The sequence below is a fragment of the Bidens hawaiensis genome, unplaced genomic scaffold (assembly GCF_021521415.1).
Source record: "Bidens hawaiensis isolate Kalapana, Puna unplaced genomic scaffold, B.hawaiensis_p1.1 tig00013993_1, whole genome shotgun sequence".
Classification (NCBI taxonomy): Eukaryota; Viridiplantae; Streptophyta; class Magnoliopsida; order Asterales; family Asteraceae; genus Bidens; species Bidens hawaiensis.
In genome coordinates this window covers 605187-627230 of record NW_027492202.1, presented here as the reverse complement: position 1 = coordinate 627230, position 22044 = coordinate 605187, and the positions used below count along the sequence as shown (strand labels likewise).

At 41.6% G+C, this 22044-nt stretch overlaps 2 protein-coding genes and 1 pseudogene across 2 annotated transcripts; all 3 read right to left on the bottom strand.

Annotated features, from left to right (window-relative positions):
• Positions 1 to 6: 6 nt before the first annotated feature.
• On the bottom strand, positions 7 to 774 carry LOC143545699 (peroxidase 60 pseudogene; annotated as a pseudogene).
• A 1917-nt stretch (positions 775 to 2691) lies between these two features.
• Positions 2692 to 4300, bottom strand: LOC143545694 (peroxidase 60-like). Its single transcript, XM_077037533.1, has 4 exons — positions 4076 to 4300; positions 3608 to 3787; positions 3347 to 3509; positions 2692 to 3281 (listed from the first exon to the last, which is right to left on the bottom strand). The coding sequence occupies exons 1-4, from the start codon at positions 4298 to 4300 to the stop codon at positions 2869 to 2871; spliced, it is 981 nt and encodes a 326-aa protein (XP_076893648.1). The 3' UTR covers positions 2692 to 2868.
• Positions 4301 to 6321: 2021 nt separating this feature from the next.
• On the bottom strand, positions 6322 to 9996 carry LOC143545693 (peroxidase 60-like). Its single transcript, XM_077037532.1, has 4 exons — positions 9620 to 9996; positions 8205 to 8384; positions 7953 to 8115; positions 6322 to 6855 (listed from the first exon to the last, which is right to left on the bottom strand). Exons 1-4 carry the CDS (start codon positions 9839 to 9841, stop codon positions 6416 to 6418), a joined length of 1005 nt encoding a protein of 334 aa, XP_076893647.1. The 5' UTR covers positions 9842 to 9996; the 3' UTR covers positions 6322 to 6415.
• Positions 9997 to 22044: the final 12048 nt, after the last annotated feature.

The following is a 22044-nucleotide window of genomic DNA, read 5'->3' as shown; positions in this document are numbered from 1 at the left end:
AATTACCAAGAAGATAGACCATGTCCGTGGCACTGAGTCCCACTTGGGCAAAAGTTTTAATCGCACTCGATACCGATGCAGTCGGAGGTGGGAGAGTTCTAGTATTTTGTGCAAGAGACACTGTTCCATCCCTTCTTCCTGTTTGGACACTGTATCTGCCTCCATAACTCTGCATCAATCGATCGAGTTCATTTTCAGAAGTCAAAGTACAGTTAACTATACAGTTCTAATAAGATCAAATGCATTTAAAACGACCGCTTACGAATGAAATAACATCTCTTGTAGCCATAACAATTATATCAGCACATGAAACCACTCCCGGGCACACCCTCTCAACAGCAGATTTTGCAGCATCAATGACATCATAACCTTTAACACTTAAGTTTGGAGGGGCGGTTTTCTCAGAGTTAGGCCCGTCCAGTAGAATCGACGCGTCACACCCCTTTGGATTCACGCAAAGATAGAATGATTAGTTGTTGTTTTCTTAAATTAATTTACATTCATGAAAATGAAAAAAAAACTTACATTAACAAAGCAATCATGAAATTGCATTCGAATTAGAGCAGGAGCGATCGTTCTGTCTTTGCGGAACTTGGAGTACACCGTGTTTCTTACGATGGTTTCAACATCTGAAGCTCTACACTTTCCATTGTAGAACCCATACCGGAGCCCTCCATTGGCTCCATAGCCGTAAGAACCGTAGCATTGGCCAGCAAAGTTCAAAAAGATGAACCCAATTGCTATTGCAACTGCTTTAATATTTGCCATGGCCATTTTGTTATGCAAATATGTATTTGAACTGGAGTGAATAAGAAGGAATGAGTGTTTAGTATTTATATAGGAGGATTATTGCTTGAATAATAAATAAGGCTTTCACGTTGTGTGTAGTGGGCAGGAGGGACGTGTGGACAATCTCATTTTGTTAGATATGTTCAACATTTATTAGATTAATTGTCAAGGGGTGTATCTTCTTTTTTTATTAATTATACATGGTTTATTAAATTCCACTTGCTGATGGGAGTCAAAGGGCCAATATACTTAGATTGACAACAACAGGGCCAATATACTTAATTTGACAACAACATTGTATAACATTGTATAGGAACCATATATCTTTGGCCTAGCGGTATTGGCACTCCTTTTTTCTTACAGATGAGGGTTTGTAAAGAGTATTAGATGTGATCGATAATTGATTTGTATATGTAATATAAATAACCAGAAACAATATCTGATGCATGGCCTTCTTTATAAAATAGAGTTGTGGTATAATTTCCAACACGAACATCATGACCGTTCATTACAAAGGACACAATGGTTCGCATATGATCCGTAATACTTAAAGACACAATGCTTCATGAGAACCAACATTAGTAATGTATATAGACTTAGGTTACTAATGGTGTAACATATTATATCGATATAGCTTATAATCATAATACACCTCTCATAAGCTAGATATCCCCAATTCCAATCATGTTCTTGATTCTATTGACATCTTTTAGTTGGTTTGATCTCATAAGCTAGAATGCCTCGATGAAGATGCATGTCTGCCATTTGATCTCATGTTTTACATAATAGAACTTCAAATTCACCATTAGAAATGTATTCCTTTATGAAGTGATATTTGAGGTTATTATGTATGCTAATTGGTCATGCTACGGTATACTGGATTCTTGGATAGTGCAATAGCAGACTTGTTATCACAGTGAATAATAGTTGGTTTCTTTTGTGGATTGTAGAATTCTGTTAGTATTCCTCTCGTTTGAGAGCATTAAGGTTCTAATGGAAATAGTAAGAGCTTCCAGAAACACAAGTTCTCCTTTATTTCCATCATTTCTTTTGCAATCCCATGATCAAGTATAAATATTACCAGCTTTGATTGTTGGAAGTTTATTCTTGATTTTACATGTTAAGAGGTTTTTTTTTTGCTTCACTTGTGAAAGTTTTAAGGGTCAAAGGTAAAAATAGGTGTTTGAGATAACAGCATCAGAACACAGAAATATATCATATCGTCTTAATTATTTGGCTTGATTTGATTTTGTTTGCTAAGTATTAAGCTAGGAGAGTAGTTTCCTTATTAAATTAGGAGTTGGTAAGTTGAGTTAACTTGTTTAGGAAGGACAGACTCCTTATTTTGGGATTGAGTTTGAAAACTCCTTATTGGCTTTTTCAAAAAGCCAATAAGTTAAATGGTGTTTGGCAATAAAAAAAAACATTTTATTTTAGTTTTTTGAAAGAGTTAAAAAACAGGTTTTTAAAAGCCTCAAATCCTGGCTTTTCAAAATGACTTTTTGAAAAGCCATAAGCACTTTTCAAACTCAATCCCAAACATGTGGTTTTGTTAAATTATATTCTTAGAGTCGTGCCTTGAGTTTGGTCACCCAATTATGGTGTGTTCTTGCGTTTTATGATTTCGGACCAACAATTGGCATTTAGTATTAAAGCTTAGGTGAAGCTCATACCCGAGAAGGGCTGGAGATCTAGACCTGAAGTTGAAGATCAAGCGAACAACAGGGATAAACAAAACTGTCGATCGACCTGTGAAAGATTTTTCAGTTTGAAGAACCTAACGTAACCACATTAAAAAAAATAGCTTACGGCTATAAATGAATAATATGAATTCCTACACCAACAGGAACAAAGTATTGAGTTTTATTGACTGTGATAATATATGTTTCAATACTTACTTACAATCAAACACTCCCAAACTCACAATGCATACCTCAAAAAAGATTAAAGAAAAAATTATACGGTTAAAGAAACGTCAATCAAAAAACTTGACCCCATTAGATACAAGTCAATGTATGTAAAAGGAAAACTTTAAAACCTCTTTGAAAATTTTAATTAGACTTTCAAAGGAATCAAGTTTTACGGGTTGATAGCTCGGCATGATTTCCTTATCTCCCCTTGTGTTCCTGTGAGAACTTGGATTGCACCCATCTTAACCATGGCTTGAGCAAATTTGGTGTTGAAATCAGAAGAAGCAGCAACGGCTGCAACCTTCGACTTGGTCAAACCGTCCAATGCCAATTCTTGATCAATTTGAAGAACTCCTCGACGCAACATAATCTGATTGTAGAAAGATTTGTCTATCACTTTAGAGCTTAAAGGGTTTTGATCCAAGTTTACAGTGCGATCAACAGTTGCATTTTGAGCACACGTCTTTCTCAGGGATGCTAAGAGAGTCGAATTCATTGTCGGGTCTGGTTTACCTGTGTTTTGAAAGTTGTAAAGACGGTCTTGAAATAAAGAACAATGAGCAACTCCGATAGTGTGGCCACCTAGACAAAAAAATACACGCGTTAAACACAAATTTAAATCATATTAACATAACTAAGTGAATTACCAAGAAGATAGATCATGTCAGTTGGGGTGAGTCCTTTGCGAGCAAAAGCTCGAATTGCACTTGACACCGACGCAGAAGGAGGTGGGAGGGTTTGTGTATCTCGTGCACGAGATACACGTCCATCCCTCCTTCCTGTCTGGACACTATATCTACGTCCACCACTCTGCATAATTTGTTTCCATGATTTAACAAGTTAATTTATGCATAAGCAAAGTCAACTAGAAAGCATAGATCAAATCTGGTGTATTTATTACTACTTACAAAGGAAATAACATCTCTTGTAGCCATAACGATTATATCAGCACAAGAAACAACTCTTGGGCACGCTTTCTCCACCGCGGCTTTGGCATCATCAATGACATTGTAGCCTCTCACACTTAAATTTGGTGGTGCAGTTTTCTCGGAGTTTGATCCGTCAAGTAGAATCGATGCATCACATCCCTTTTAGAACATGCAAAGTAGATATGATTAGTTAGGTTTCACTTGATTTATCTATTTTCTTTTTGTTAAACATGAGAACGACAAGGTCCCGTTATCGAAAAACTCATGAAACCCCGTAATACCCTCCTAACCAGCGAGATCAAGTAGATCGTCCTAAAGGAGAATCAGATGCTTAACATTATACCACCCCTTGAAATTTATAGATTTCAGAAATGTACGAGCAATTATGCATGTAAAATCGAGTAAATTACGACTAGCGTTTCATGCATGAAAATGGAAGAAACTTACATTCACGAAGCAATCATGGAACTGCATACGAATGAGAGCGGGTGCGATTGTTCTGTCTCTGAGGAACTTGGAGTAGACTGTTCTTCTTACAATGTCTTCGACATCTGAAGTTCGACACTTGCCATTATAGAACCCAAGCTGAAGGGCACCATAGCAGTGGCTAGTGAGGTTCAAGATGATGAATCCAACTGCTAATAGAATTGCTTTACTGCTAGCCATGGCCATTTATTATTTGAGTTCTTAATTGAACTTGAATATGAGGAAGAAGAAATGATTGTATGGTATTTATAAGGATGATATTTTTGCAGCAATTTTTAAATGGCTTGCACGTTGGGCGTCTTAATATTGGAACAAAAGACGTGTGGGCAACACTGTTTCCTTGGGGTTCCTTTCTCTTTTATCACTTATTTTACTTCTTGACATATAATTAGTAAATATATGTTTATACTAAATTAAACATAAAATAAATTATTTTTAAAGATGGAGAATTTAGTAAGAGGTATATGCACAAGATGAAAATGTTGACCGAGAACACGATGAATAATAACTAATGACAAAGATTGATGAATAATGTGAGGGAATTAGTCAACCAATGACGTCATCACTAAAGTGCCTGAGTAAGATACTAGTCAAAATATAAAATCACGCATATTCCATATTAAAATATTAGGGAAAATCATTAAAATACCATTTTGACATGCTTATAACAAAACAACTTTGACTTTTTTTATTTATAAAATATCATTTGACTTTTTTATTTTAATTTTTCTTGCCAACTTCCTCATGATACAACGTGCTGCACCAATGTGAGTATTATTTTTTAATCAAAGTTTCATGAAAACTAGCTAGTAAATGTTTATTATTCTTGCTTGAGTTCATATAGGCAAACAGGTTTTGCGTATTGATGAGGGATACATATAGAGGTGTTGCAACTTAAACCGATCATATGGTTTAACCTCAAGTATTTTGTTTTAACCTTGTGTTATCGAATGGTAATGACAGGAATCTCATTTGCTAATGAACATGCATTTTAAATCAGGTGAAGATATTTATGGAACAACTTTGACCAAGCATGAGACAAAAGGCATCGTTTATGATGATACGGTGCATCTGTTGCCCGGTAATGTGAATGAATTATTGATAGCAGCCTGGTTTCTATTCTAGGTAAAGTCAAATACGTACGCATCAATGGTTTTACGTGTTCGACAAGGAAAGAAAGTTTCATCTATCGGGAATAAGAACGATGATTATAGTCATACGTCTTTGATACACTTAATTTTGTTTAGAATATTTGGGCCAAACCATGAATTGAAGGACAAAGTGGTAAAACTGACAAACTTGGGAAGGATCGCTGAGCGCTGGCAGTGGTTATTGTAGGAATATGTCTTCGAAAATGAAAGTTTGCAGTAGCAAATTGAATAACCAGCTAGCATGTTCACCTATAACGTTTTTACTCTAAACTGCCGATGGTTGTTTAGTAGTTTCAAGAAACTTACATTTGGATCTTGTTGGGGTTTAAGTTTTAAAAGGCAAACATGTTTATATGCTTCCATTGCAAAAGATTTCTGAAAAACATGTTAAGAACCCAACATCTTGATCAACATGACCTCAACCAGGTTCTACGTATAGCTACGAGACTCAAGAAAAATAAGGATCACTAGCATATAATGCCATATAATTTGAGTTTGTTATGGTGATAATATATTGTCCCAACTCCCATGCTTCATATCTTTATTTTGTTGCATGCACATTTTCACAACAAAAATAAAAATTTTGCTTCGAATATTTGTCTATTTAATTTGTTATAACTAAGATACACATTTGCGCATGGCCTCAAAAATCTTTGAAAAGCTTTTTAATTATGGGTTGTAGGAGAAAAGAGAAAAAAAAATTGAAAATATAAGGATGAAGTAGATGGAGGGATAGATGAGCACATGCATAAAGGCAGAGAAGTTCATGTGCATTTGTTTAGACTCTCTCCAACACGACGCCTATAGGAGCGCAATAGTGAGTTTGGTTGGGTTCTGTAAGAGGGGTCCGAGAACCGATGGAGTGTTGGTCGTGAAGAGGAGGTGAGTGATTGCTTGTCTGTCAACGTGGAGGGCGGTGAGAGCGTGTGTCGCCCTCCACCTAATTCGTTGGAACTAAACGGAACGACTTAAAAAATTCTAAGTCAAATTTACTAATCCGGTATAGGATGTGATTAAGATACAAGTGAAAATCCCAAATCATGAATCTTAAATACAAAAATATAATATAAATTTGATGAGTGCTCAACGGCGTCAAATCACATGAAAATAAATAACAAGCCAATTAATATAACAAACGATATTATATATATCAATTAAATAAAGAAGCCAATGTTGTTGGCGCGTTGACAGCTCGGCATGATGTCCTTATCTCTCCTTGTGTCCCTGTAAGAACTTGTGTGGCACCCAACTTAACCATGGCTTGACCAAACTTGGTGGTGAAATCAGACGACCTAGCAATGGCTGCAACTGTCCACTTGCTTAAATTATCAATTGCCAATTGTTGATCAATCTGCAGAACTCCCCTACCAAACATTATCTGACTGTAGAAAGACTTGTCTACCACAGAGGAGCTAAAAGGATTTTGATCCAAGTTTATAGTGCGATCAACCGTTGAAGTTTGAGGACATGTACGTCTTAGTGATGTTAGAAGTGCAAAATCCATGGAAGGGTCCGGTTTCCCCGTGTTCTTGAAGTTGTAAAGACGATCTTTAACAAAAGAACAATGAGTAACTCCAATAGTATGACCACCTACACCAAACAAAGGTTAAAGCAACAAATTTTCTATTAATAAATATGAATGAAATCTAATGTTTTGTGTGTAACTTGTATTAATTTAGAGTAATGGTGTAATTTAGGTAACTGTGGACTTTAATAGTTTTTTGAATCATGAATATTTCACTTTCAGATTAAACTATTTCGTGGATGCACGAAATAAATAATCAGATAAGATATAAAGTGTCTTTCTAAACACATGATGCTCTTCTAAGTGAAATTCAAGTTGTAAAATTGTTGCTGAAATCGTATATGACTATTTCTTTACATAAGTGGCAACCGTCACAACGTGTAAGTTCACGGTTAATAGATGGTTTTAATTGTTTTACAGTTTTCATTTAGTAGGGACACCATTGGCAATAACTTGATTGCCATAGATGCATGTTCGTTAACCGGTGGCTACCGATGTTTTGTAACTTGGTGACTTTCTTGCTTTCAGTAACTAAGTTGCTATCAATCACCAGAAACTTGCTACCAACGTGCCATCAAGACCGCAGCCAGTGGCGTTGCCCTTTGAACCCCACAACGGCTAGCCACTTGCCCTAGCCAGGGTGGTGCCCCTTGGAACCCTTTATGGTCTTGGGGCTTCCCCCAATGCAATCTTATCGGTTTCTTAATACCAAAGCCATAATAGTGTTAAATGATCTACTCCATATCTTGTAATTATATCAATATTTATTATTTTTCATTTGGTCTCCAAGTGAATCATGACTACCTAAAATAACTTGATAACTCTAAAATCATCAACAATAAATCATATTGTGAACAACTTAATACACCGACTTAAAATTATTTTTAATGAGCTCTGAGTCGACCGTACGCCTGTTTAAACTCCATACTAGAACTCTCCGGCCTTAATGAAGCTACGTTTTTACACTTTAACCTTTTGTGTAGATATAAACTTACATATATAAGCACATGTACTATATAATGGATTACATGCCTAATTTAGTGTACTCTTACCTATATTCGCTTTTAAATCTATTTTTCAATCTACCTATTTAGCCTAATCGAATAAAACATAACTCAAATCTTAAACGTGTTAGATATAATTGTCAGAATATTCTAATTACCTAAAAGATAGATCATGTCAGTTGAATTGAGTCCTTTATCACCAAAATCTTTAATTGCACGTGATACCGATGTAGAAGGAGATGGGAGGATTGTTGTGTTTTGTGCAAAAGACACGGTTCCATCTCTTCTTCCAGTTTGGACACTGTATCTATTTCCTCCACTCTACAAATAATAAAGGTGATTTTTAAAGTTAAAACATTCATATTAAACTATTAAAGATAACTATCTTTAAGTCATTTGATATTACTTACAAAGGAAATAACATCTCTTGTAGCCATAACGATAATGTCAGCACAAGACACCACGCCCGGGCACACCTTCTCTACAGCGGCTTTTGCAGCATCAATCACATCGTAACCCCTAACGCTTAGATTTGGCGGTGCGGTTTTCTCAGTGTTGCTTCCGTCTAGTAGAATCGATGCATCACACCCCTTCAAAAGCATGCAAATTAGTATTAATTTATTAGGGTTTTCTGAAGTTCTTACAACGTTTTTTTGTCCAGGCGGCTAAATTTGCTAGCTAACCCTTCAGAAAGCAATATCCTTATGATTTTATATGTTAATTATAATGTATTCATGTTTATATATGTAAGTGTGGGATACGGTAAAAATAAAATTAGCATATTAAACATACAAATAACTAGAGTATTTACAGTTTTGAACTAGAGTAATTATGTTATAAAAAATAATATTGTATAATAATAATTACTCTAGTTTAAAAGTTATACTGTAATAATTATTATTTTAGTGTTAAAATAGTTACTCTAGTTATATGTATCTCATAATAAAAGTCATTAATATCTGATCCAAACCTTATATATGTAAATGTTATACATACTTTTTCAGAGTCATGTAAAACGGTGAATGTAAATGAATATGTGTGAATTTTTTTCGAAACTTGTTTTTTATGAGAAATATTTTCGTTTTTTTGTTTTTAAGATATTTTTCACATTTAGTACGTGTTTCCATGGTTTGAAATCACGGAAACACTAGATGTGAAAAAGGTCCCAAAATATTACGAAATATGAAAGGAATTCTAACAAAACATCATTTTGAAAAGAAATAAGATCATATATGTAAACCTATGTATGTCCGTGTACTTAATTGTAACACCCCGGCCCCTCGCACCACCAATATTGTCCGCTCTGTCCACGAAGAGCTCACGGATTTGTTTTTGGTTGCCCAAAACGCGTTGGTGATGTTAAGAGGCAGGACATTACTTATGAACCAAGGATCTCTCTTGTCCACGGCCGATGTGGGATAGCCTAAGAGTGGGACGATGTTGTGTTTGCCAAGGGTGTTACAAACAATCCCCCTTTGGACTCATCGTCTTTGATGAGGCGTGTCCCATCATCCCGAACGGCATAAGAGTGGCTCTGATACCAACTGTAACACCCCAACCCCTCGCACCACCAATATTGTCCGCTCTGCCCACGAAGAGCTCACGGATTTGTTTTTGGTTGCCCAAAACGCGTTGGTGATGTTAAGAGACAGGACATTACTTATGAACCAAATTTCTCTTGTCCACGGCTGATGTGAGATAGCCTAAAAGTAGGACGATGATATGTTTGCCAAGGGTGTTACATTAATTTTATTTAATTAATAAACACGTTATGGTAGTACTGAGTGATTACATTTTCATGAATTAATGGAAGAAATTAACTTACAGTCACGAAGCAATCATGAAACTGCATGCGAATGAGAGCGGGGGTGATTGTATTGTCACGAATAAATTTAGCTAGAACTGCTTTTCTTACAATATCTTCAACGTCTGAAGTTTGACACTTGCCCTTATAGAACCCAAACTGGAGATCACCATAGCAGTAACCAGTGAGGTTCAAGAAAATGAACGTAATTGCGACGAATGCAGCTGCCTTAATGATTGCCATTTGTATATTAATTCTATGTAAGTTCTTAATTGAATTGTAATGAATAAAAAGGAATCAGTTTTTGGTATTTATAAGGATGAGAAACCAAGAGAGGGATTATTGCTTGAATGGCTTGCACGTTTTGCTTGTAGTTTGGAAGACGTGCATTCATGAGGACATTAGTTTACAATATAATTTCTAAGGACTGGTTATTAAATAATAGATTTGGTAAAGAAAGCAAATAAATTTTATATATTTTTCTTCCTATGACTTATTTATGATAAAGTATGTGAATTCTGAAAAATAAACAAAAAAGTTCCTCACCTTTTGGGATGAAAAAAAAACTAACAAGAATACTAAAAACCTAAAACATCTAGACGGAACATGCATTTAGACATGGGATTGATAAAAAAAATTTACAGGTTTAAGTACAAGTACGGTGTATTGGTGATGGCCGCCATGATTACCCAAAACTTGGCAAACGAGGTGGGGTTGGGCGACTTTGGACGACGGGTCAATGCAAGGTAATTCTAAGCAAAGAGTTAGGAAAAGAGTGCGTCATTTAAAAAAAATACAAATTGGATTCGTGTCAAACGGGTTTTGCCAAATTGGAGTCAGGTTATATTAGTGGGTTGTTTTAGAAAAAAAATTCATCAAAACAGGTTCATCTCTGCTATGTATACTTTTTTATATCATGTCTATTATTGATGGTTGGCGTCGAAGGATGTGGATGCTATGTTGTTGGGTGGTTGTGTTGGCGGTAGTAGAGACAACAATGATGGTGGGGGACAACGGTGCCAACAACAGAAGAGGTGGCAATGTTGGTGGTGGTGTGATGATGCCAATGGTAGTGGTGACAGAAGTTGAGTGGTGACAATGGTGTTCAGGTAGGAAAAAATTACTCTGTTATCTTTCAGATTCCTCAAATATTGTATGTAAGGAATGAAAACAAAAAACCGAACCTGACAAGAATACTCGAAAACTAAAACACATATGTCGAAGTATGAAGTCACTAATAAAGGTAGTGATCACCTATTTATTTTGGGTTTGTGTTTGGCCCATGGCCTTTTTATATGGTAAAACACATATGTCGAAGTATGAAGTCACTAATAAAAGTTCATAAATATATTTAGAAGTCATTTGGTTTTGGAGGTGTTTAGATGGTAATAAATGAAATTGATGGTGGATGAACTGATGAAGATAGGTGGTAGTAAGTAATATAGTACCAAAGAGCTTTGGACTTGAGGTGGTAAAAAAAATTGGTTTGGGCCCGTCAAACTGGTTTCTAACACAACCCGGTATTACCCTCCAATCGGTTTGATCCAAACCAATTTGGTTTCTACCCAACCCGATAGTTTGGCACCGGTTTGGGGATTTGAGAAGTGAAACCGGTTCGGTTAAAAAAACCTTGTTCTGACCCGGTTGTTGTTAAAGTACCTGTTTAACTAGTTTCATTAAGCAAAATAAGTAGCCGTTAATAGACCTATTTTTAGACCGTTCGGGTTCATTTTTTTACCCTTTTTTAGATTTTGTTTTTACACTTTTGCTCACATGTGTTAGACTGTTGGTATAAATATGTGGTGGGTGTTTTGGTAATTGCAACACTCAAAAACGACGATGAAGCCATATATGATGAGTACCTACACAACAACTATGGTTAGTCGGGCAAAGATTAAACACAACACGATAATGACGACAAGGCAAGCCGATAAATAGAAAATGAAAGCTCAAACCATAAATTTCAGTGTATTACAATTTTGTGATGTACTTTTAACGTTTTAATATTAAATAAAAAAAGTGAACTCTAAATTATTTTTTTTTGTTAGCTTGTGTTTTATTAATTAAAAAAAAATGAAACTTAAAACCGGTTTAGATTATTGGTTAGGACATGACTAGGTTTTAACCCAGCTACGAACTGAACCCTAACCGTTTTAGATAGTGTTGGATGTTCATCCAAGGTGTAATCCATTGCCCGCAAGGGCGGCTTTTGAGTATGCAGTCGTATGAATCGTACGTCACTCAAGTTAGAGAGCTTGGAACCCCATGAAAGTGTTTTTTACCATAAAAGGACTAGGCGAGGATGTACTCTGAGCCACACCCAAGACGTGGTTAGCATTAGTTCTCTTCTCACCAAACTTTTCCGAACTTATGCAAACCAACTATTGTTGCATTGACAGTTGCTTTTCGTGCTCTTCCATCTAACACTATTCTCTGCTTCTTATATGGCTTCCTAATAGACATACGTTAGCACCCCTTTCTTGACAGAACTAGAGAGCTGGAATTTTTCCTACATTGGAAGAGCAAGACAAGTCTCTTCATGTTTCGTGGAGCATATTAGTAAAAAAAAAATAAAACAAATCGAATGATTGTTCCAGAATGGCTATTTCTCACAATTGCTCCTTGTGATGCATTGAAGCCATAGCAACTAGGATCTCAAGACGCAACACCACCTATAAATGCAATGAATAATAAACTTGTTAACCCCTTACTAGAACAAAACTGAAGACCTGAACTTGACATAGAATTACCCATCCACGTTACTGATTAAGTTAAGATCTTTAAAAGAACGTTTTATAAAATCCCTGTGTAACTAAAAAAATTTTCTACTCAATCAGGCAACGATGAAGCTCTACCAAAAAAGAACTAACATCGTGACACACATATAGTCCTCATTAATCAAAACGTTTCATAAGAAGCTAAAATAATAATTTCCTATTATTAACACTCATTTTTTAATCTTTCCTATGCATTTTGAATAAAATAATCAAGAGCCTCTTCTCATCACTTGTGTTCTGTATATCGCTCCCCACCCACCTACTCTCTAAAAATATCAACTCCAGATTTCGTCATCGATAACAAACAACTTCATGATCACCACGTCCTCTTTGTCTTTCACCCATCAAACTCTTAAACCCTTCATTATAATAATAATAATAATAATAATAATAATTTCCATATCTGCAAGCAAACTGTAACCTCAATCGAATCTGAAGAAGAATCTTGTCAAACATTTTGAAGAGGTAGGTCCCAGCAGAGCCCAGTTGGACCCGCAGGACTCACCTTGAAGAGAGACGTCTGCGCAGAAACCAACTGGATCTGCAGGACCCACCATGCTCAGAGACGTGACGTCCTTACGCGCAGTACGCAAGCTGTTCCCGCAGGAAATGCCTCCCAATGGTGAAGTACCCCGCCTGTTCCCGCAGCTGCGGATACAAGCCATCAGGGAAGGCCACCCGCGCAGCAAGGCTACACGCACAAGGCACTTAGCTCTCAATAATTCAGTAGTCACCTGAAGGAATGAGCAAAGCCGGGAACAATCCCGCACAAAGGCGGGAGGGGGAATGCTCCCGCCCAAATGAGCCAGTCCGTACGATACGGGAAGATCTTTTGTACTGTACCTGACGAGGTATGGGCAAAAGATCTGACCAAAGATACGACAGCCCATTGACAACAGTATGGCGAGCAGCATGCTCTTGTACTGTATGTCACTATTAGCCGCTACCTACTCACCAACTCCTGTCATACCACGTGCATAGCCGGCAGTTGGTGGAAAAGGAATAGTACACAGCAGGCCTGGTCACTGTCAGCCGCTGCCTACCCACCAACTACCAGCATGGCACGTGCGTAGGCCACAGTTGGTAGAACAGGAATACTATTCAGCCGGCTACACCTTCTTGGAAACCTACCTTCGGCTATAAATACCCCAAATGGTATGATCATCTAATCCCATCTCGTATCTTACATATTATACATGATAGCTGCTCTAGCAATCTCTTAATATATACTTATATTCAAGAGCAATCTAGTCTGATTCTCACGCCGGAGGGTGGTCACAAGGAGGAACCCCCCCTTCTCAGTGACGAGCTCACGGTGTCTGTTTTGCAGGTTATCAGAAGAACCATCTTTGCCGGATCTAACCCCTCGTGGGAAACATCTATTTAACCCCCAGATTATCCGTAATCTGCCCGGGGTCGATTAGTGTTTCTTCATTGGCGCCATCCGTGCATAAAAGCTAGAACTTCATTTCTTTTCAGTTTTTTCAAACTTCTGGAAAGATGGTTAAAGAAACTCCGGTAACCACAACCCCAGCTACTGGGGGGAATACCGGCGACTACACAAATTTTACGAACACTACCCCAGTTACCCAAGCTGGGGCAAGTGCAGTAAATAATCGCTCACTGGGATTCACCGATACCCAGTTAGGGAGACAAAGAACGAGGCTCCCCCGCCAAACACTCGATGAAGTCAAAGCGTGGGCGGAAGCACGTCAAAAAGAATTCCAAGCTGAGTTGGATGAACGCTTACGTTCACTCCAACAGCCTGAGGAATTCGAAGAATACTTGGACGATGATTCGGAGGAATCCGATAGTGACGCAAACCCTCGTCATAGGGCGAAAGGGAAGCGTAAGGAAACGGACTCCGAACCGAGAAGGCGTTTTGAAGAAACCTTCAAACCAAAAAACACAGGTGGAAATCCACGTGACTTCTCGAAAACATTTACACCAACTGCTGCAAAGGCGGGAACGTCCAAATTTGCAAGGGACATTGCGGAAGCAATCGTCCCGAAAAGTGCCAAACAGATGTCCAACATCGGCACTTACGATGGTATATCTGATCCAGACGATCATTTGAACAGGTTCATAGCGGGGGCAACCGTCAGTAGTTGGACGGAACCTACGTGGTGTTACATGTTCCAAATGACGCTTGTTGGGCCAGCTAGAGCGTGGTTCGATCGTCTACCGGTCAACCACATCTACGACTGGGCAGACTTCCAACAGAAGTTTAGCCAACACTTCAGCCAACAAAGAAAGTATACCGAAGAGCAATGGACAATCCTCAAATGCATTCGAGAGGAAGATGAATCTTTGCCAGACTTCATCACTCGCTTCAACTCAAAGAAGCTAAGTCTGGGTAATATCAGCGAAGATCTTGTTCGCGCTGCTTTCATCCAGGGCGCGAACGACCCAGAGCTCATCCGCACCTTAACGGGTAAAGATGGCATTCCATCCACATGGGATGCCATCATGACAGCAGCAAAACGCTTTGCGGAAACGGAGAAGCAACTGGGTAGAGATCTCCCCCAGAGCACAAACCTCTACACCCAGAAAACAAGAGAAGACAACGTCCTTACCGCCCGACTAAACAAAAAGCGGAAGCTAGGCATTTGGCAGTCAAGGGTAAACTTTGACACCTCATCCGGCTTGCAACATCGGTTAGGCGGAAGGGATAACGTACAGTCGAACCAGAACTCCAGATGGACGCCACTCACCAAAAGCGTCACCGAGATATTCGCCACTGAGGAGCTCCCATGGCCAAAGGCTCCAATAATCCGACATCGTCACAATGCTGATCGGAGCAAATACTGTGACTTTCACAGGACAAAAGGCCACAACACTGAAGAATGCATAGACGTAAAGGATTTGGTCGAAGCATTTGTCAGAGATGGGACGCTCGCGCACCTCGTGGCGCAATGAACGCTGAGCAGGCTGATGCGTGTAGAACCCCAGTTGGGGAAAACACGAATAAAATTGCAGCTTCAATGTTGGAGACTACATACTGCGTAAACAACGAGATCCCGAACCAGGTGCATATCGGCTCGATGGCACTCCCATCCCAACAACATGGAAGGGAGCTCAATTACACAGTTTGCATGTAGATCAATTCCAAATTTGTAAAGGCCCAGAGCCACTTCTAATGGAAATGATTCTCCTTAGAACATCGACGCTGATGATTTTACATTTATACTTATGAACTTTCCACACGGATATGCCGGTCTTCACCGCATACATAAGTGTGAAAGAAGTCGTTGCGTGGGGAAGGCGGCAAAACCCGCATAAACCCAAAAAACGGCAAACCTTCACGTAGGTCAGTTAAGGGTAAAGTTCAGTCATCCCACTAAATGAAAGTGTCGGTCTATCCGCACGAATCATGATAGAGGAAACTGAACACTAACCTATTAACAACCGCGCGTCGAACGGTTAATTTATTCAACACTGATATGCCGGTTTTCACCGCATAATTACGTGGAAAGTCGTTGTGTGGGGAAGGCGGCAAAACCCGCATAAACCCAAAAAACGGCAAACCTTCACGCAGGTCAGTTAAGGGTAAAGTTCAGTCATCCCACTAAATGAAAGTGCCAGTCTATCCGCACGAATCATGATAGAGGAAACTGAACACTAACCTATTAACAACCGCACGTCGAACGGTTAATTTATTCAACACTGATGCCGGTTTTCACCGCATAATTACGTGGAAAGTCGTTGCGTGGGGAAGGCGGCGAAACCTGCATAAACCCAAAAAACGGCAAACCTTCACGCAGGTCAGTCATAGGTAAACTTTGGTCATCCAACTAAATGAAAGTGCCGGTCCTAACCGCACAAATCATGAGAGGAAACCGAACCTATTGACAACCGCGCGTCGAACGGTTAACTTATTCAAAATACTTTAGAAAATTTCTAACAGGATGAGGAAAACCTCCACGCAGGTTAGATGTAGGTAAAGTTTAGCCATCCTACTAAGTGCAAGTGACGGTCCTACCCGCACAATCACGAAAGAGGAAGCAAAACTCCAACCTATTATCTACCACGTTCAAAGGTTAACTTATTCTAAACACTTAGAAATTTCTAAAAAGATGAGGAAAACCTCCACGCAGGTCAGATATAGGTAAAGTTTAGCCATCCTACTAAGTGCAAGTGACGGTCATACCCGCACAATCACGAAAGAGGAAGCAAAACTTCAACCTATTATCTACCACGTTCAAAGGTTAACTTATTCTAAACACTTGGAAAATTGCTAATTTAAACTAAAGTATGCATGAGCAAGTCATATAACGTTTATAAAGCAAGTAATCCAGTGAAAGTAGCGGTCTTACCCGCACAAAGATTTATATTTCATAATATTCATTACAAGGGCCGGGTAACTACCCGCCTACAAGAATATAAATCTATACAAGCTAAACCTATCCTAACAGTGGGAAGGGATCTTCAGGATCAAGCTTCAGGACCACTTCCACTTGGACCCGCACCATCAGTAGAGTGTGGCGGTTCAAGAAAAGCTTTAAGGATAGCTAGCCCATCATCAGCAGCGGCAACTTCGTTTACCTTCTCCACCACCGGATGCGGGAAGGCGGCATACTGATTCACTGCTTGGTCGTATACAGCTTCAGTATCCACATCAAATAAAGGGAAGTTGGAAGGCGGGATGCCTTTCTCAACGAACCCTAGACCAAGCAGGAAGCCGGCCTTTTCCCCATCCTCATGAGAAGCGTTGAGGGCTGCGCTCATAGCATCGTCATAAGACGTATCCGCAAAGACCCGATGCACAACCTACAAAAAGAAAAAAATACAAGTATCAAAACCTTTTCTATTTACAAAGAAAAGCGTAAAGACATTATGAAGTTAAGCTTACCTGAGACAACGCTTCTCGAAGAAGCCATTCCTTGGCAACCAGAGCCTCTTGGAGGGCGGCTTGAGCTTGGTTACGGGCCCGTTCGGCTTCACTTTTATTGAGGTTGGCAAGCAACACTTCTTTAGCCGCAGCCTCTTCAACGCCCTTTAGCTTCCGCTCAGTATGGTCAAGCACCCCCCTCTGGTCCAAGATCTCTTGGAGCTTCTTGGCGTCTTCCATCGCCAAGGCATCATGAGCCTGTTGGAGCGCCTCTAGTTTGGCTTTGAGTTCCTCATTCTCGAGGCGTAGAGGCTCAGCAACAGCTTCAGCCTTGGTGGCCCTCTCGGTTGCGTTCCGTGCAGTTTCCTTAGCCAGCCGAAGCTGTTCGTTAACAGCTTGGGCAGCCTTGGAACGGGCCTCGAGCCGGGCCTGAACTTCAACCTCGAGGGCCTTGAAGGCCTTCTCCTTTTCCGCAGCCACTGCGGTAAGCCTCCTATTCTCCTCCCGGACAGCCCGCGCCTGAGCTACTTCTTGAATGCGAGCTGCTTTTAACTTGTCGTTTTCACGACAAAGCAGCTCGACGCGCGGCTGCATCCGGGCCAGGAGAACCCGAAGCTCATTGGTTAGCCTACCCTCCTGGTAGCTAGCCATGGCTTCCCCCAACGCACCACTGGGAGCTGCGTGACGAGCCCACTCCACGCACTCCACAGGTGTGCGAAGGGTTGTTCCTCGGCGGATGTTCCATCGTGGAACATACACTTCATTGGAATCCGACACTGCAAAAAACAAAAAGCAGTCAGGAAAAGATGATATATATAAAAAAAAAAAAAAAAAGGCCAAAAGAACCCTACGCACCTGTAGGGTCGACAACAGGCCGATAGCCGCCAAACCCATCACCTGAACCCAAGGGAAATCCGTCCAAGAGGTCAGGCAGATGGGAAGGAGGCAGAGGTTGGCGAGAAGCCCCAAGCATACCTGAAGGATCGGTCGTCGTTGCCGATGACGGAGGAGGCATGGTGAAGGCCGCCGCGGTAGTAGAAACCAGCGGAGGTGAACTCACCGTAGGTGAACTCACAACCGTGGTCGCCGCTGCGGAGTCCGCAGAAAAAGTCACCGCCGGCTCAGTGAAAGATTCAGTAAATATGGCACTGACAGCCGGCGGTGATGTCATCACAGTTGGAACAGTTGGCTCAACGGGGTGAGCAACTGAACCAACGGAAGCAGGCGCAGCCGCCTGGGTCGTCGCCTCAGGTAGGCTGACCATGCCTACCGTCATGGGTCCGGAGGTACTTCTCCCCGCTCCACCCTGGAATGCGGTAGCATCCACGCCTGCACAAAGGAGATAAGTATTAATGATGGAAAGCTATGAAGTTAAAAATAAAGGAAGTTTGTACTTACGGGTTTTCTTGAGCCTAAAGGTGCGGAGAGGCGGGGACGAACCCGATGGAGCCGGCCTCTTTACGCCGCTCACCGTCGTCATCCTGGGCTCTCCGGAGGTGACAGTCGTCGCAGCCTCCGGAGCAGTGGTCTTATCACCACCAGGGTTCCCCGCCACCTCCTCACTCTCGGTCTCTGAATCAGACCGAGGCACCGGATCGGCATTGGAGGCCACCTTCGCCTTCCCCTTCCCGCCGGCAGCCTTCTTCTTCCGCACCAACGGAGGACCATCTGCGGATTCCTCATCAGAACACAAGATTAGAGGAATTCCAGCAGAGGTTTCAGCTTTGAGGGGTCGGGGGTTGAATAACGCCTTACCTGGCCGCCTGGCGCTCAGGATCTCGTGGCCTGGCGGGTAGACCTCCACGAACCGGTCCGCCGTCTGTTCAAGGATGGGCAACTCGTTCTCATCTAGAGCACGAGTACCCATCCGAGCGGGACTATCAGCCTCCCGCGGATACAAGAGCGACTGCAAGTCGTTCCCCTCTGAAATAAAAGAAAAACAGTTAGAAGACAAACATATACAAACAAAGAAGACAGAGCATACCGTAAGGGACAGAGTTCAAACCGTATTCAAGGACGATCGGGATCTTTTGCGCCTCCGCATCCTTCCACACCCGGCTCATCCCGAGCATCACCATCCCGGACTCCGCAAAGCGGTAAACCGGAGATTGGACTCGGGAAATCTTAGAGAACCATTCCGCCTCCTGGTAGTTGGAGGCGTGAAGGCTGGGGAGTGCTTGCCCATTCTTGAACTTCAGGGCAAGGGGGATGGCGCGAGCGGAGATATAAAAGAACTCCCGCTTCCATGAACGAAGACTGCGCTCGGTTGCGCAAATCTTCAAACCCTTGATCCGGGTTATCAGAGTATACCACCCCTGGATGCACCTCCAAGAGTAGAAGGTCATCAGGCGGTCGACGAAGGGCTCAACGCCCAGAATCCGGCACACCTACTCGAAGTGGCGAATCTTCGCGATCGCCATCGGGTGTACCTCGGTCAGGTGTACACCGTGCCTCTCCAGAACACGGTACACAAACTTCTTCAAGGGGAACCTAAGATTCCCATAAACAAAGAATGCGGCATATACCCCGATCTTGCCTCTGGGGGCATCATACACCGTCTGATGAGGTTCAGGAAACTCAGGCTCGAAAGACTCGAGCATGAACTTCCTGACGATGTACTGATATAGATCGACAGGCAGAGCACACTGGCACTCGCCAGCAGTACTCTTGTCATCGGCGTACACCCCAGCCTCCTGGGCTGTAGCCTCAAGATCGTGAGAAGACATCTTGCAGATATGAAAGAGAACGATTTCAAGAGAATGCTCGACTGAAAAGGTGAGTATTCGCCGGAAATCGTTTTGAAGATGAAGAGAAAAGTGAAAGTGTGGATTACAAAGGACCCTCTCCCCCTTTATATACTAATCGCAATTAATGCGATGAATTTAATGCGGAAGAGAGAGAAATCGCAGGTGCAATGAAACTATGACACGTGGCAAAAAGCAAGCTGGCAACAGCTGTTGAAAGGACGCGTGCCATTAATTTCGCGGCCACGCGCCCGAAAAATCGCGCCCACGCGCCTGAAAAAGCGTCTGGAATGACCATGTACTGTCACGTCGCCATAACTTCCTGCACGTCCTGACACAGTCAGAAGAAACCGTCGGACGACGTTTCAATAGTTTGGACTGTTCTTATCCTTTCACCAACTCTTCGAATTTCAAAATTTCAAAAAGATTCAAAAGCGGGAAAATACCCCTTACCTTGGCAACCAAGTAACTGTAAGACAGGTGCGGGTACAGTGTTAAGGCAAAACCCTTCACATACTTAGCACCTGCAGGGAATTGAAGCCAAGAATTCCACGGCAACCAAGTAACTATAAGACAGGTGCGGGTACAGTGTTAAGGCAAAACCCTTCACATACTTAGCACCCGCAGGGAATTGACGCCAGGAATACCTTGGAAGTAAAGTAACCGTAAGACGAGTGCGGGTACAGTGTCAAGGCAAAACCCTTCACATACCTAGCGCTCCGCAGGGAATTGAAACCAAGAAGGATCTTCTGGGCAATGCTTGCGGAAACGGGAATAACATCCCCGCATAGCGGGAACGTCGAGAACCACATTGTTTGAAGCTTCAAGATGGAATTGGTGGTTTTAACATAATTGATCACTGTGTTCAAAACTACCAAAACCTCATGGAGAATCCACACAAGTGGGACTCAACGCTCCTGACTTGCGAGGAGGTTACAGACCTACCCGCATCATACCCAAAGATCAAGCAGGAAAGTCGGGAATTTCTGCAAGTGACATAAGGACTTCCGCGGGAAGAATCCCCATGGAAAACCTTAAAACTAAACCCTTTTCAAAACCCTTTGCTTAAGTCCAAAAGTTCACCTCACTTTATTAAACATTCATGAGAAGAACATTGGACTGGGGGGACTTGAAGAGGTAGGTCCCAGCAGAGCCCAGTTGGACCCGCAGGACTCACCTTGAAGAGAGACGTCTGCGCAGAAACCAACTGGATCTGCAGGACCCACCATGCTCAGAGACGTGACGTCCTTACGCGCAGTACGCAAGCTGTTCCCGCAGGAAATGCCTCCCAATGGTGAAGTACTCCGCCTGTTCCCGCAGCTGCGGATACAAGCCATCAGGGAAGGCCACCCGCGCAGCAAGGCTACACGCACAAGGCACTTAGCTCTCAATAATTCAGTAGTCACCTGAAGGAATGAGCAAAGCCGGGAACAATCCCGCACAAAGGCGGGAGGGGGAATACTCCCGCCCAAATGAGCCAGTCCGTACGATACGGGAAGATCTTTTGTACTGTACCTGACGAGGTACGGGCAAAAGATCTGACCAAAGATACGACAGCCCATTGACAACAGTATGGCGAGCAGCATGCTCTTGTACTGTATGTCACTATTAGCCGCTACCTACTCACCAACTCCTGTCATACCACGTGCATAGCCGGCAGTTGGTGGAAAAGGAATAGTACACAGCAGGCCTGGTCACTGTCAGCCGCTGCCTACCCACCAACTACCAGCATGGCACGTGCGTAGGCCACAGTTGGTAGAACAGGAATACTATTCAGCCGGCTACACCTTCTTGGAAACCTACCTTCGGCTATAAATACCCCAAATGGTATGATCATCTAATCCCATCTCGTATCTTACATATTATACATGATAGCTGCTCTAGCAATCTCTTAATATATACTTATATTCAAGAGCAATCTAGTCTGATTCTCATGCCGGAGGGTGGTCACAAGGAGGAACCCCCCCTTCTCAGTGACGAGCTCACGGTGTCTGTTTTGCAGGTTATCAGAAGAACCATCTTTGCCGGATCTAACCCCTCGTGGGAAACATCTATTTAACCCCCAGATTACCCGGGGTAGATTAGTTCACATTT